The sequence below is a fragment of the Takifugu flavidus genome, chromosome 12 (genome assembly GCF_003711565.1).
Source record: "Takifugu flavidus isolate HTHZ2018 chromosome 12, ASM371156v2, whole genome shotgun sequence".
Classification (NCBI taxonomy): Eukaryota; Metazoa; Chordata; class Actinopteri; order Tetraodontiformes; family Tetraodontidae; genus Takifugu; species Takifugu flavidus.
Window position 1 is genome coordinate 8,469,291 of NC_079531.1, and position 14,005 is coordinate 8,483,295.

Consider the following 14,005-nt stretch of genomic DNA (forward strand, 5'->3'; position numbering starts at 1 on the left):
GTCGAGCGTTTAACGAAAGCGTGAAGTTTTTCTCGCACATTTAACCAGAAAATGTCGGATTTACTTGACACCTGGTAGGATGTGGATCAAATAACATTGGACGCTACTAAAAATAACAAAGGAATACAATTTTGATAATGGGAAAAGCATCATAACAAAGCAAAAAACCTGTACCAACTATTGATCACTTGTTTTTAAATCGGTCATGTTGGTCACTTTGACCTTTTTTTGTTTGTCTGTTTGTGTTTACCTTTGCTTTCCCATAAAACCTGACTTTTGTGTTGGTTTGGAGAGTTCTTAATGGTCACCAGATGGCAGCAGATGACCGCCTCTCATCTGACCCGTCAATTTCAATTCATTTACTGGATATGAATATGGTGACTTTATATCACTAGTAGTGTTAGTGTGAATAGGAAATGGTTATATTTTGAAATCATGATTGTAAAAAACATCTGGCATGAGATTAATATATACAGCAGCCATACTTCTCTCCCAATCATATAGGAAAAGTACTGCAGCATGGTCCTTTAATGTTTTTATGCTACATTTCATCGCAAAAATTCACATAATCTGTTTGCATATACTTCTTGAGAGTGCTTTATTACATTACATTTTATTACATAAAAATCTCAGAATTGGAAATCCATTTTTTCCTTAAAACAAAAGGTGAAAAATGTTTCGATAAATGAAATATATAACATGAAATGCAGGGATTGTATTGAAAATGGTTTAATCTAAGCACCTTTTAATATTTAATACCGAGTCACAGAAAGCAGACAAGTGACACAGCTCACCGAATCATCATTGAGAGATGAACAAACGTGCCTTTTACTTGAAAACAAATAATAATAAATCTAGGTACATGAAAATAGTGTTTTTTTTTAAATAATCAACATTTCTGCTTTTTCCATAATGCTGCAACTTCTCCTGTCCAACTTGTAAAGAGCAAACTTGGCAAAATGACAGTCTAAGGCCGTACTTTGATTTTTAACATTTAAATAACTGGAATATTAATGATTCCCATTCATTACATACAGTAGGTGAAATCTCAGACGTACAAACATTCACAGCTTTACAAATTGGTAAGATAATTACAGCCTCCAGCAAAAATAATAGTGAGTATTCCAGGTTGTCACCATTAATAAAGCCTCAGCCTCATTACTTTCCATACTGTGCCACTTTCCCTCTCCTTAACCAGTCTTTCCAGGGGGACTGGCTTTTGTCTGGATGAGTGTCTGAGCTCCAGGAAAAGGAAGAAGAGGAACAGGAGGCCTGTCGTGTCCCAGCGGAAGCTGTCCTGCTGGACCTGCGAAAGAAGGACAAGCCATTGGGCGTTGACTTCTTCTGAGGAAGCTCTGATTGCTGCTGCGATCTGAGCTGCTGGTTGAGGATGATCTGGATATCGTCCTGAGGAAAGGGAGGAGGAAACTGAGATCTTCCCTGAGCACAATAACTTCATTAAAGTACTCTTTCTTAAGGCTAAGTTTAGATTTATTAACATTCAATAGAGACATTTTTTATGATTCACAGTGGATTTAGATAGTTTAGTACTTTAGAGCTGATCCTGTAATTCAGATTTCTATCTCACTATTAAGGATTACCAGCATCCAGTCAAGGCAAAGGTACTGGCCCCCACCCACCTGCCAGGCCTCCAATTCCTGCGACAGCTCCAATTTGCGTTGGATGGCTTCTAGTAACTGGTTGTTAAGAGACATCATGTCGTTTTTACTCCTCACCAACTCAGCTTCTATCAGGTTTTTCCTGCCAATTAAAAGGTTAAAATGTCATTTAAGTGTGGCTGCAAAAGAAAATGTCTAAATGTCATGTTTAATGAGTGATGTTTAAGGACTGAAATGACTCAACATCATGTTTAATGGGAATATAGGATGGGGGGGGGGGGGGTCAGAGTCTCACTTTGCTATAGCTTCATCACGGTCTCTGATTGCCTGTTTGACGACTTCAGCCTTCTCCTGTGAGCTCACCAGGTCATTCCTCAGCTCAGTGTTTTCCTGCTGCAGCAAGATGTTCTGGAGGAGGAAGTCAGTAAGATCGGACCACGTTTAAAACTAAAACATGTCTTCTTTCATTTAAAAAATGTGGATGTCCCCCCCCCCCCCACAAAGGCATAATTTAAATGCTTAAACATAAAATCATCGGATATTTGTTGAAAAACAAAAAGGCTAACAGAGATGCACGATTGTTCTCCATGCACATTCGTAACCTGAGTTACCTGATCTCTCAGCTCCTGTGCGGCTCTCAAAGTCCCACAGTGATCACCCGTGTGATCAACAAAAGCTTGATTCAGGCCCTGACACACAGAAACCAACAAAAGGATCAGGTATCAGCCCTAGATTCACACAAAACGTAACTATTGGCCTAGTTCATTGAGGGTGCAGGACACAATATTTAGTTGCAAGGATAAACACCTGTTACTGATCTGACTGGAATACAAAGGTTAAATGACATAACTGGGTAACTGTTTGGTATCAGTTACAACAATTCAGCGGCCTCCGAAGCAGAAACGTGCACGAAAACATGGTTCATTTTGTCGTTTAAAAGATTGCTTAACAGCCACTGATTCAGTGACTGATCAGATCAATGTGATGTTACACTGTGTGTTAATATTTTCTGTTTCTGAAATGAGCAAATTACACTTTGTTACTTTTATTATGCATCATTAAATCTCATGGTTCCAGATTTCTATACAGAGCCTTTTACCTGTATTTTGAAAGAGATGCAGGTATTTAATTCCAGAATTGGGAGTGGGACGCCTTTGCTTCACACTGCTGCTCACCTGAGTCTGGGCTGTCTGTGCGAAGGTTTGGGCCACCCCCTTCAGCTGCTGCAACATAACCCGCAGGTCCTCCTGATGATCCTCCCCATCCGATCTCTCTGAATTGCTCGGGTCCGGTGCCAGTGGGAGCAGAAGCTGAAGGATGGACTCCAGTTCTTGCTTCATCTAGGTGGAACAGGACAGAAAGTGGGTGTGAGGGTTTATCCTGACAGCCGCAACACAATGGGAATTGCTCAGAGGATATTTCAGTGTACTGAGCCTAAAAATGCTAATGAGAAGGGGGAAACTAGGCCAGCATGTTCTCTGGCTTGTTTATGCTTGGGGTGGTACAGCAATAACCATTCAGTTAATATCTTAAAAGGAGTGGCTCCTTTAAAGGTTAGTTTTTTGTACAAGGATAAATAATCATAGTAGGAAGGATTATACATGTTTGCTGAGCTGCAACCATGTGCTGGAACTGTGCATATATTAACACGAGGAAACTCTGCTGCACTGTGGTTCTCACAGGAAATGAAACAAATGACTCACAAGTGCTGTTGCACATCACATTTTCCTGCCGATACGAAACAATAACAGACACCTGAGAAGAATTTCCTCCACCAATTTTTCCCACTCTCGGTCCTGATCTGCAGCAAAGCACTCTACGCCTTCGTCTCATCTCGCGTCTTACGTCAAACACACTTCACACTGTCAAGGTGAACCTGGACAAAGTGTTCTCATCACACTGTTCTTCTTAGTGCTAATGTGTCTACTGGCCTCCCTGTTATGTTTCTGTAGCACTGCTGTTAATGTGTTTTCTTCACAATGGAAGAAAACCTGTTTCAATTTATAATGCAAATGTCTTTTTTAAACCTGATGTTGGACTGTGTCAAAACCTCTGCAATGTTTTTTTTTGTAAACAGAAAAACAATCAAAACTAAAACCTTGAGGACACATCAACAGATCATGATCTATGCATGAATACAGTTTAAATGCACAACAGTGTATGCACGAATACACAACTGTATACTGTATGTAATTAACAATTCAATCATCTGATGTATCCATCCTGCCACATTTTGCGCAGAATTCCAGGATCCAGAAGAAACTGCTGAACTCTGAAGAAATGAATTCTTCTTCTCAGCTGCAGAAGCTGTTCTATGCAGAGAGTATATGAAGGCCTCATCATTTGCATTCTGTTTGCTACAATCTGGATTTGTACAAAGAGACATCAGATAAATTCTACCTATTCTCTCATCTACCTGTCCTCCCACTTCTCCTCTATCTCTATCCAGCCGGCCATCAGCAGGAGGGTCCCCCTACATGAGCCTGGTCCTGCTCAAGGTTTCTTCCTGTTAAAGGGGAGTTTTTCCTTGCCACTGTTGCTTGTTGGGGTTCAGGCCCTGGGATTCTAGAAACAATTCTGATTGTAACAGATGCTATATAAATAAAGATTGATTTGATTGATTGATAAATTAATAACAAACCCCACCTGTGGACCAAATGCTGAGAATCAAACTAGCTACAGTTCCCATTTTTACTATTTATTTGTAAAGGGGGGTCATGTTCAATTTCTAACATAAACGTCACCATTTGATGCAATCTACCAGATTAGCTAAATTTTCATCTGCAGCCAAGAGGGAGTTAATAGACTACCAATTAAAAGACATGATGAAGAGAAGCATGAAGGCAGAAACCCCCAACATATACAGTTTCAAGGCTATCGTGTGTCAACAGTGATGGCCTGACCTCCTCCTTACTGACTCCCATGTCTGCTGCTGCCAGGCTGATCTCCAGTTCGGACAGCAAGGAGACGTCCCCATGGCTCCCGGCCTCCTGCAGCGACACCTTCTCCTGGAGGTCCTCAACCTGATCCTGCAGCTGCTGCGAGCGACTCTTTGCTACTTCCACTTCTTGCCAGGCCTGGGCGAGCTGAAAACACGGGACGCCGCATGAAATAACATGCATTAAAACGTCAGTAAATGTAGCTTGAATGAGATCCGTCACAGGTGCCACTTGAAAGACTGTCACATGACACGTACATGGAAAGTCGACTTTTGCATGGTGAAAAACATCCTGAAGTTCCAGATTCCAGGGCTCTGACCCAACATGAAACTAAACAAACATGACTGGAATCCAGCACTACCAGAGAAAGTAATCAAGACGGGTTTGAGCCGATTTTTGCAGCATTGTGCTCCACAACATCCTCGAAACTCAAGAGGAAAGTGCCCTTTGCTCCTGAAGCTCGTTCACTGAACTAGCAATCCTCCATGTTTTGCATCGCATCCACGCGTGTCTCAGCACAAGTGGGTCAAGGATTTGAATAGTGTGTTACCTGTTGGGTGTGCTGCTGGTTGAGTTGGTCGTGCCGTGCCAGACGCGCCTGTAAAGAGGCCAAATTCGCCCTCAGCTCGGTGTTTTCTTGACACGTGCTCTCCAAACGCTCCTCCAGCAGCCGCTCTTTCTGAGTCAGCCGAAGCACCTGCAGGGCAGAAGCAAACACACGTCAGATATGACGGGTTGATTTAAGAAGATGAATATTAGCTACTGTATTTTTATTAGATGATACATATACTGTGCAAAAGGTACTTTTTTATGAAACATCCAATAAAGTAAATTCAACAACCAGTAGGTTTTGATCATTAACATTATGGTTCCTGGTGTTTTAGTGCGTTGTGACTACAGCTGTTTACAGAGGCTTTTAGGATTTATCACACATGTGGGGGAGCTTTTGTGAATGTTGTTTACCTGCTCTCTCATGGCGCTGATCAGCTCTTCATCCTGCAGCCTGTTGTAGCCTCCATTTCGTTGGAGCTCCTGTTTTAATGCCTGGAGCTCGTTGGACATCGCTCTTTCCACCTCTACCGCCTGCAAACACAAACACAAGAGGACACCAATATTAGAGAGAGGGGATTTTGCAAGACATGCCCCTTTCTGGATCCTGCTTACTTTTGATGTTAGTCAGAAATGACCGGGGGGAAAAAAAAAATCACGCATTTCTATCAACTTGGCAGAAAGCTTGCCCAGCCATTGATACCACAATTCTGAATTAAAGATGGAAGAGATACAGCAGGAGGTTTCTCAATAAGTGAAATCCTCCAGAATCTTGACCCAGATGAGAAGCAGGATAAAAAAGTACCTGCCTGAAAGGTGAGGATTAGACAGCTATAATTAAACCAGTATGTCTTCTTTAAGAAGTCTGACTTGTTCCCAGGCTCCCAGTGGGGTCTGAGCACACAACAGATGAAGGATCATACCGGTGTAAATATGCCCCCCTGCTCGATTACATGCACATTTTTCCATCATTGGTCCCTGTGGTGTAACTGACTAGTCATGCTAAACAGTTAGCATAACCATGCGAGGAATCTAACATACAGTTCATAAGATTATACTGATAATCAGATCAAAAAATGTGACAAAGTTATGGGATGGCTAGAGGATTTTTTTCTACAAGTTCTATGAGAAAAAGAAACACATTCAACATGTGTCACGTGATAAGATTCCACAGAACCCAACCATTTGTTTTTGTTAGCACATGCTAACTGCTAATGAAGACTCGTCAAACAGAAAAAAATCAGAGCAACTGAAGCTCAGGATCCTTTAGTGCACTCTTTGTGAAGCCACAGTAATTTACCAACTTGTTGCCCTCCTCTCCTAAGCGGCGACCCTCAGATCTCCTTACTCAGCAGTTTAGCGGACCCCTGTCAGGTCCCATCATGAGTGCACAATACAAGATGAAAGGCTGCCCTGGGTGGCAGATGGAGCGGAGGGCATCTTTCTGGTCTGTGACGGCACCATTCAAGCCCAATGCGGCAGCGGGTGAATGCAGCAGAGGGGACAGCTTGTGTGCGCGTCTTCTCTGGACTGCGCCGAGGCCGTGAGGGCTAAAATTATCAAGAGAATGTGCATGTGTTGACAGGAGTGAAGTAGGCACTGATGGGCAGAAACAAAACATAGCATGCTAACATACTAGGATGAGGAGAAAGGAGAGGGTGCTGGTGGGGGCTAAGCAGAGATTCATTACAGCCAAATCGTCTCATCCGTTTGCGCCCCTTCCACAATGGATTCAACGACCCACTGAGAATCACCAAAACAGAAGTAGAAGGAGGACGCTCCATTTGGTGGAGACACAATGATGATAGCCCCCTCAAACGGGGCCCCTGAGCCTCAGGCCTCCACCAACCCAAACACAGAGGGTTCTAACAGCTGATTACCCAAGCCGCTATGCCATTCCTCAGGGAGCGCAGAGAAAAGATGGCTTTCCCCTGGGATGATGGGATGTTAGGGCAACATCAAGGCAGCAAATGAAAGATTTATATCCCTGTGCGACTTTTATTGTCTTTGCCCCTTTGTCCGTGGGCTGTGGGACGCAAGTTAGGGAAGCGGGAGGTCACGGGGACCGCCACACGTCTCATTTTGTAATAACGGAAATCACATTTAGGGATCACAAGCAACCTGAAACGCACATAGTAAAACCTAAACACTTTCAGCTTCACCATCAAATCACAATTGACTGTTTTAGATCTACAGAGTATTGAATCAACATGTATGTTTCTCTTGACATCTATTTTGAACAGCCTGATCCACATCCATGTTAATTTAAAAGACATTAATCAGACAAACCTGTTAATGTTTACGTGTCCACAATTTCTGATGAGTTTACAGGAAAGCCGACACATGCAATTAAATCCTGACATCACTCAACATTCCCCGATATAAAGGGAATGTTCCTCTTCCTCTAGCACAACCTAGCTTTGCAATCTTTTTCTCTGATTTCTGTTGTGTGGCAGGTTTTTTTGCAGACTTGCTCATTTTTTGGGGCACATTTGGGGCTTTTTAGCTCGAAATGATCTTGAACTAAATGAAGTTTAAAGAATACAGCAACATCAGAAGAACTCATCAGAGTTTGTGGAAATTCGTCCGTCTGTTTTTATAGAGGAAGCAACCAAATCCTGAGACAGGAGAGAGAAAAAAGTGTTCCAGTCCTAACGGTGGTGGCGCCTTCACAAGCTCAATTATCACAGAAACTTACCTCAGAGGCACAGCAGAAGAAAATACTCTTGATACGTCAGACGCGGAGCTTCCTTGCACTCGCTCTTTGTCCCAAACACTCATTCCAGCTTTTAACAACCACAGGGAACACAAAAAGCTAACGCGTCTGCTGCCGGGCAGCCCAACAAAACATTCTGCTGCTCCTCCTCCTCCCAGAAGACTGAATTTTATCTAAAGTGACTGTTTCCTGAACTTCAGAGCCTCTGTAACGTCCTTCAGCTCGGCCAGCGGCGCAACACAGTCCCCTGTTTTGTGGACCTTGACTCCTGGGAGGCAGCTGACTATTGTCAGGATTCAATTTTTAACTCGGTACCGTTAACTTCTCGATGACACCAACGCTCTTAGCAAAGCAAACACGTCACCGCCGTCACGTCAGCTGAAACATTCCCTATTTTCTCAGGCTGGAAAAATACTCATGCAGTTGTGTGAGCCAAACAGGATTACTGATAAGAGACTGTAAATGATTTCATTTTCCAAAGCTCTTGGTTTCTTTATGATTAAGCAGTAAAAATCTAAAATGTTCCACTGCAATGTTAAGTCAGCTGATATTCGATTATATCCGTCAAGTAAGATAAAACTAAATGACAATAAGAGATGACTCAAATTATTGTTGCTAAACCTGCCCAGAAAAGGAAATGTTGCAGTTTTGTTCTCTGCTGTTTTTCTGTCCTAAATTACTTTTCAGAAGAGTAACACCTTTCACAATTATCAGTTTTCTTGTCAAAGTTGAAGCCAAACTTTCAGATCTTTTGGTAGAAGGGATTAAAAACGTATCTAAAAAGCTGCCAAGGGCACGGCCTCTGACTTCCATGAACAGCCTGCAGTTCAATCAGCTGGACACCTGAGTGGTTTTTCAGAACAAACTGAAGGGCCGACTTGACTCACGCCGCCACAGCTCAGGTGACACAGACAGGTTGCTTTATGCTCGCGCACACCTCGGACACATGAATTCACCCCCGTCTCATCCGCCTGTCAGACTCACAGTGTCGAGCTGCTCCCGGAGACGCTGCGTCTGCTCGTCGCGCTCCCGCTGGGCCTGGACCTTGTCCCGCTCCGCCTCAGCGAGGGCCCCGGTGAGCCTCTCCACCTGGGCGCTCAGCTCCCTCGCATCCCTCTCCAGGTCGGACACCTGGCTCTCCCACTGGGACTGGCAGCCCTCGAGCTTCAGCCGCAGATCGTGTTTGCTTTGCTCCAAATCCTGGGCAGGAACACAAGAAATCCCATCAATCCACACACTCATTCACCATATTTTCACTTTATGCAGGATTCCTGACCAGCTTCACCAATTTTTAGGATACTTTTGATACTATATTGGCATATATTGGACACCAAGTTCTTCTAAAACCATGACATGTTTCACTTTTACTATTTCTGTTACTCTGTGGAACAACAAAGGGAAGATATAGACAACACTGAGGTGGAGACTCAGGATGGAAAAGTTTAGTCCCACGGGTTTCTGTGACCAAAACGTGAAACCGTGTAGAAAGAAAAACTCTAAGCTTCATTTGATAACTACTATGTTTCCATTTGCAAAAGGGATTCATGTTCATATAACATAAAATTGTTAATTAACTAAGAGCAGGTTTAAACACATAATAAGGTTTTTGTATATTGATTTAAATCGTTGCTTCGATTGTTACAACTTCTCATTTAAACGAAGGAAAAAGCTCAACTTAAATATAGGAGAAATATGTTTTCCAGTACTCTACTTTGGAAGTTAGCAGTAAACACGATTATATTTGATGAAAAAGCTTATTTGAAGCGCTCTGTGCGCTCAGAAGGCGTCTTACCTCCAGCGTGTCCGCGTATTGTTCATGAAGTTTGTCGCTCTGATCTTTCAGCTGCTGGTTTTCAAGGAGCAGAGCGTTTCCCAGCTGCGCTGCCAAAATAACCTCTTCCTCCTTTTGTTTCAGAGCAGCCAGAAGTTCACCAGGGTCCCGATAATCTGTTATTTCCTCCGCCCCGTACTCCAAGTAGAAGTTCTTCCCCAGATCGAGGCTCCTGGACTTCAGGCTCCACGCGTCCAGTCGATCCATGAGGATAACAATAATAACTAATAACAATAACAATAATAATAATAATATCTACAACACAGACTTAGCTGAAGCCTCCGGGAAACAAATACTAAAAATTGTTTTAACGCAAAAACGCAGCAAAAACAGGCAGAAGTTTTGGCGCACAGGTGAGAGCGCGTCGCTCCATAACTGCTGCAGTTCTTAGGAACCAAACTGAGCGTCTGTCAGCAGCAGATGTCGGTCTGTCTCTGTCTGTCGATCTGTCCGACGCGCAGTCGCGACGTCTGACGACAGCGGGCGGTTCCTTTAGTCACCTGGGCAACCATCCCACCTGTCCTCACTCAGAGATCTCCTGCTATTGGACCAGTCCTGGTGACGTCATCGATATTCGGGTTAAAAACAAAATATTTAGCTCACAAAACAAGATGAATTAAAATAAAAGGAATGAGGCATTGTTCTTGATTTTTGGCACAAATTTCATTTTTGTTCCATTTGAATTAAGCATACAAATCTTCAAGCTTTTATTCTGAAAGGCTGGAGTAAAGCGCCTTCTGTTCCTTCTGTTATCTTCAAGCCTCCACTTGGAGAACACACAGTCCTGATTGGCTGATCCGTGAAAGATAACAATTCTCCTATTTGATCATTAGTGAACTCCCAGCAAGTACAGTGTCTTCTTTGTCCTGGAGTAATTGTGCACTTTTAAATCTGGACATCACATCTGTTCTTTATGTACTTCTTTCTGTCCACATAGATGCACATGACCTCACTACTCAGTATTTTAATCTCGGTGCACCCTAAAACTTTATCTTCTGTTTGGTTTTCCATCATGAAATTTATGGCCCTTTGTTGATACTGCGAATAAAAAATAAATTGTATAACAGCATATATGGCAGTTTTAAATAGTGTTATGTAATGAGATAATGGGTGAACTACACTCTCACGAGCCGAGACAACATTTTGTTGATCACAGCCTTTTTTTAAAGTAACAAATGTTGACGTATGCACGGTAACTTTGACTAATTTTTCTATTTACCAAATAAGTCCATCATGCAAGATCAGGTTCAATGAGCTGGGGGGTGGGGTCTGTTCTCTTTGTATGGGCACATGCACAGGTCAGAGGTCAGCCCCCCTTACATGGGGCAGGGAGCTGTTATGAGAATGAAGCACAAAGCCTCCTGATCCACGGTGACGCTTATGGATGCTGTTGTTGCCCGGGGCGTCACAGCTTCTGTACATATGGCAGAAAGCAGATGTAAAAGCCTTGATTTTTTCATTGTTTCTGTTCAGTTGACAGGCTGTTGGTGGAAGTGTGACAAATACACCGTCTGTTGCATAAGTAGCAGCAACATGTGCACACACACACACACACACACACACAAAACAATTGACCAGAGTACAAGCGTACAGTTAGAGTTAATGGTAGAAGGTTATCAGATATCAAGAAATTGCATCAGCCAGCAGAGCACTTTGCCCCAACAGTGATGTTACCAGTTACATATCTGCTGTCAGATCTTCTTTGGAAATCTGACAAAGATTTCTAACTATAAGAACCCACAACCTTCCAAATCATTGTATGCACTGCTCAGAGCACTAGTGGCACAGGTTGTGCATGTGACATTCAAGCCAAAAGAAAATGCATCTTAAACAAGTTCCAACATGATATTATTATTACTGAAATAATAAGCTTGTTTGCTTAAGTTGAACCTTTTTCATGCAGTCTCTCGTTATAGGTATTGTTTTAATATTATGAAACAACTAGAGGTACATTCAAATTTATCATGTTTTCAAGTTACAATTTATTGGATAATTACTTTGTGACCTTCCTGCGCCATTTCAGGTATTCTTAGTTATGTGTGTCGGGGCGCTATCTGGTGGTCAGCATATAGAGACGAGTGTTTGTTTACACCCCGACCAGCAGGAGGCGCTGTGGGAGTAACTACGCAAACCGAAGAAGAATACGTTCAAAACATCCCGAACTTTAATCATTTCTAAAGCAGGTGTACGTTTTTAATCATTATAGTAGCGATGGAGAGAAGTGGGAGAACTATTTCAGCGATTAAAGCCTTAGGGTAAATACAGTAGACATTATTGATAGTCGTGCTACAGCGTCGTAAATCTTTTTAACGTCTACTTTAATGGTTGTTGCGGACACCTGCGGTGTTTCAGGTATCCTGGCGCTTCCTGTCTCAGACGGTGTGAATGTGATGAACTCCCGTGTCCCCTGCTCACCTGGCTCTGTGCAGAGCTGAACACTGCTTGTAAAGCGACAAAAGGTAACGAGTTTATCCACTTTCAAGGTACGTGAACATTGTACGTGTTATAGAATACATAGATTATATAGATTAAAAATGCCATAATACAGATAATATAATAACAATAATAGAATTATTAATTATTGTTACCTTTTGTTTTTAGAATCAAAGAGGAGCAATGTCTTGCTGGTTGGAGAATTGAGAAATTTCCTGAAAGACATGTTCTGTCCTCTAACTCTGCTGACCTCAGAGGTTCTAGGGCCCTCTGAACTTAACAAAGTCACTGGTGAGAAATAATTGTATTCCAGGTTGTGTTGTAAAGTTTTTTTGGTAGTAACAGATAGTAACAGATCATTGTTGTACCTGCAGATTTGTATATTCCCTGCTGTATTGTTTTCTAAATTGAATTTAATCCTGTAGACTTCCTTGTGTCAGAGCTGCTTGCAGCTCAAATAATCAACCATAAAGAAATGTACCCTGAAGAGACGACACAAGACAAGTCTGAAAAAGAACAGCGAGTTGAAGATCGCAGCCTTGAGGCAGATGAAAATGGTCATTATCAGAATTGTCACCAAAGAATGGCAGAGTTGCAGGCGGAGTGGGTGTTACTGTTGCACGCCCTGGACATGGACACTTCCTCTCAATTAACTGATGTGCTGAGTGAGGTAATACTAAGTGTGTGTGGTACCGTTTGATTAACTACATCAGAGAAGCACTGACAGGATGTTGGGCCATGATGTGACAATGCAGGTGGAGACGAGGCTCGCACGCTTGCCAGGTGGAGGGATGACAGATTCCCTTCTGAAAACCAGCCTCACCACAGAGCAGTGGGTATGTTACCAGGTCAGATTTAAGTTCATTACAGTGTGGTGTAATGTGTATGTTGAAGAATGTATGTGGTATTTCTTAGATGAACATTGCTAAGCTCGATAAAGTCCTGAAAGAGGATTATCAGTGTCGCCGGCAGATGATGGTCAAACGATTTCAAGTTACACTTGAGTCCTTTGCCTGGGGAGAAAAGCAAAAGGTATGTATTTAAAATTACTGCAACTGTATTTTATAGGCAATATTTTTCAATATGAGAACAATTTATCCAAGTAGGATCTCTGCATCAAGAACTGAAGAAGCCTTCCAGAGAGAAGGCGAAACTTCTTAGTCCAGTTAACGCAGGGGTCTTACTTGACCTGGATGATTGAGAGTCTACACAGACATGAGAACAAATTCATTATTTGCAGGAACGCAGTGAAGTGTTAGCCACAGTGCCTCCACTTTCAGCCCTAGTCGGCTCCTCCAGAGTGTCACCATCCTTTCTTCTTGTGGCCAGAGAAGATCAGTCCTTCATTCAGCCAGTCAAGGCTGGAAGGAGCACTGCCATCTACAAGGTACATCTTTTACTAATCAACCTTGGATTATAAATAAAGATATCTCTGCTAATGGTTTTTGCTCTCTGGTCTCATCAGATATTGATGGGTAGTGTACCTGACAGAGGGGGAAGACCAGGGGAAATCGAGCCACCTATGCCAGCATGGGAGGGTCGCAGAACACAGGGGAACCGATGGGGACGAGGCAGTGGACGCCAGAGACCTAAAGTTTCAGACAAAAAGAAGAAAGGGAAAAAAGATTAGAAACATTTATTTATATGTGCCTTTACAATTGAATTTATTCATCTTTATTTTTTTAATTAAAAATGATGGCTGTAAAATGCTACATATATAATCAGTGGATGTAATTATGGTTTTTGTAAGGAGATTGGTGAGACTAAAATGTCATCACGACAATTTGTTTTTTTGTGTAAACCTGTTAAATGTGATATGTTTTACAAGTTTACATGTGAATAAACATACACATTGTAGAATTGTGTTGGTATTTAAGACATTGGACACAAATTTGTGTAAAAAGCCATATCTGCAGTA

At 42.3% G+C, this 14,005-nt stretch overlaps 2 protein-coding genes and 1 long non-coding RNA gene across 4 annotated transcripts; 2 read left to right on the plus strand and 1 right to left on the minus strand.

The window, feature by feature from the left end:
- Nucleotides 1-1,151: 1,151 nt before the first annotated feature.
- si:ch211-235m3.5 (BICD family-like cargo adapter 1) lies at nt 1,152-10,110 on the minus strand. Its single transcript, XM_057050395.1, has 10 exons — nt 9,616-10,110; nt 8,808-9,023; nt 5,522-5,641; nt 5,109-5,255; nt 4,523-4,705; nt 2,795-2,959; nt 2,231-2,308; nt 1,915-2,027; nt 1,641-1,761; nt 1,152-1,407 (listed from the first exon to the last, which is right to left on the minus strand). Exons 1-10 carry the CDS (start codon nt 9,859-9,861, stop codon nt 1,159-1,161), a joined length of 1,638 nt encoding a protein of 545 aa, XP_056906375.1. The 5' UTR covers nt 9,862-10,110; the 3' UTR covers nt 1,152-1,158.
- LOC130535400 (uncharacterized) lies at nt 1,338-2,178 on the plus strand. The gene is made up of 2 exons (XR_008953109.1): nt 1,338-1,463; nt 1,596-2,178. It is a non-coding gene; the product is annotated as an uncharacterized LOC130535400 (long non-coding RNA).
- Nucleotides 10,111-11,744: 1,634 nt separating the features above from the next.
- On the plus strand, nt 11,745-13,947 carry im:7138535 (uncharacterized protein LOC797998 homolog). Of its 2 annotated transcripts, none has more exons than XM_057050396.1 (8): nt 11,745-11,909; nt 12,007-12,137; nt 12,256-12,378; nt 12,513-12,757; nt 12,843-12,923; nt 13,003-13,119; nt 13,328-13,474; nt 13,553-13,947. In XM_057050396.1, the coding sequence occupies exons 1-8, from the start codon at nt 11,866-11,868 to the stop codon at nt 13,715-13,717; spliced, it is 1,053 nt and encodes a 350-aa protein (XP_056906376.1). In that variant the 5' UTR covers nt 11,745-11,865; the 3' UTR covers nt 13,718-13,947. The 2 variants fall into 2 exon arrangements, with proteins under 2 accessions (XP_056906376.1, XP_056906377.1); XM_057050397.1 differs by having other exon boundaries at nt 12,007-12,113.
- The last annotated feature ends 58 nt before the right edge of the window (nt 13,948-14,005 follow it).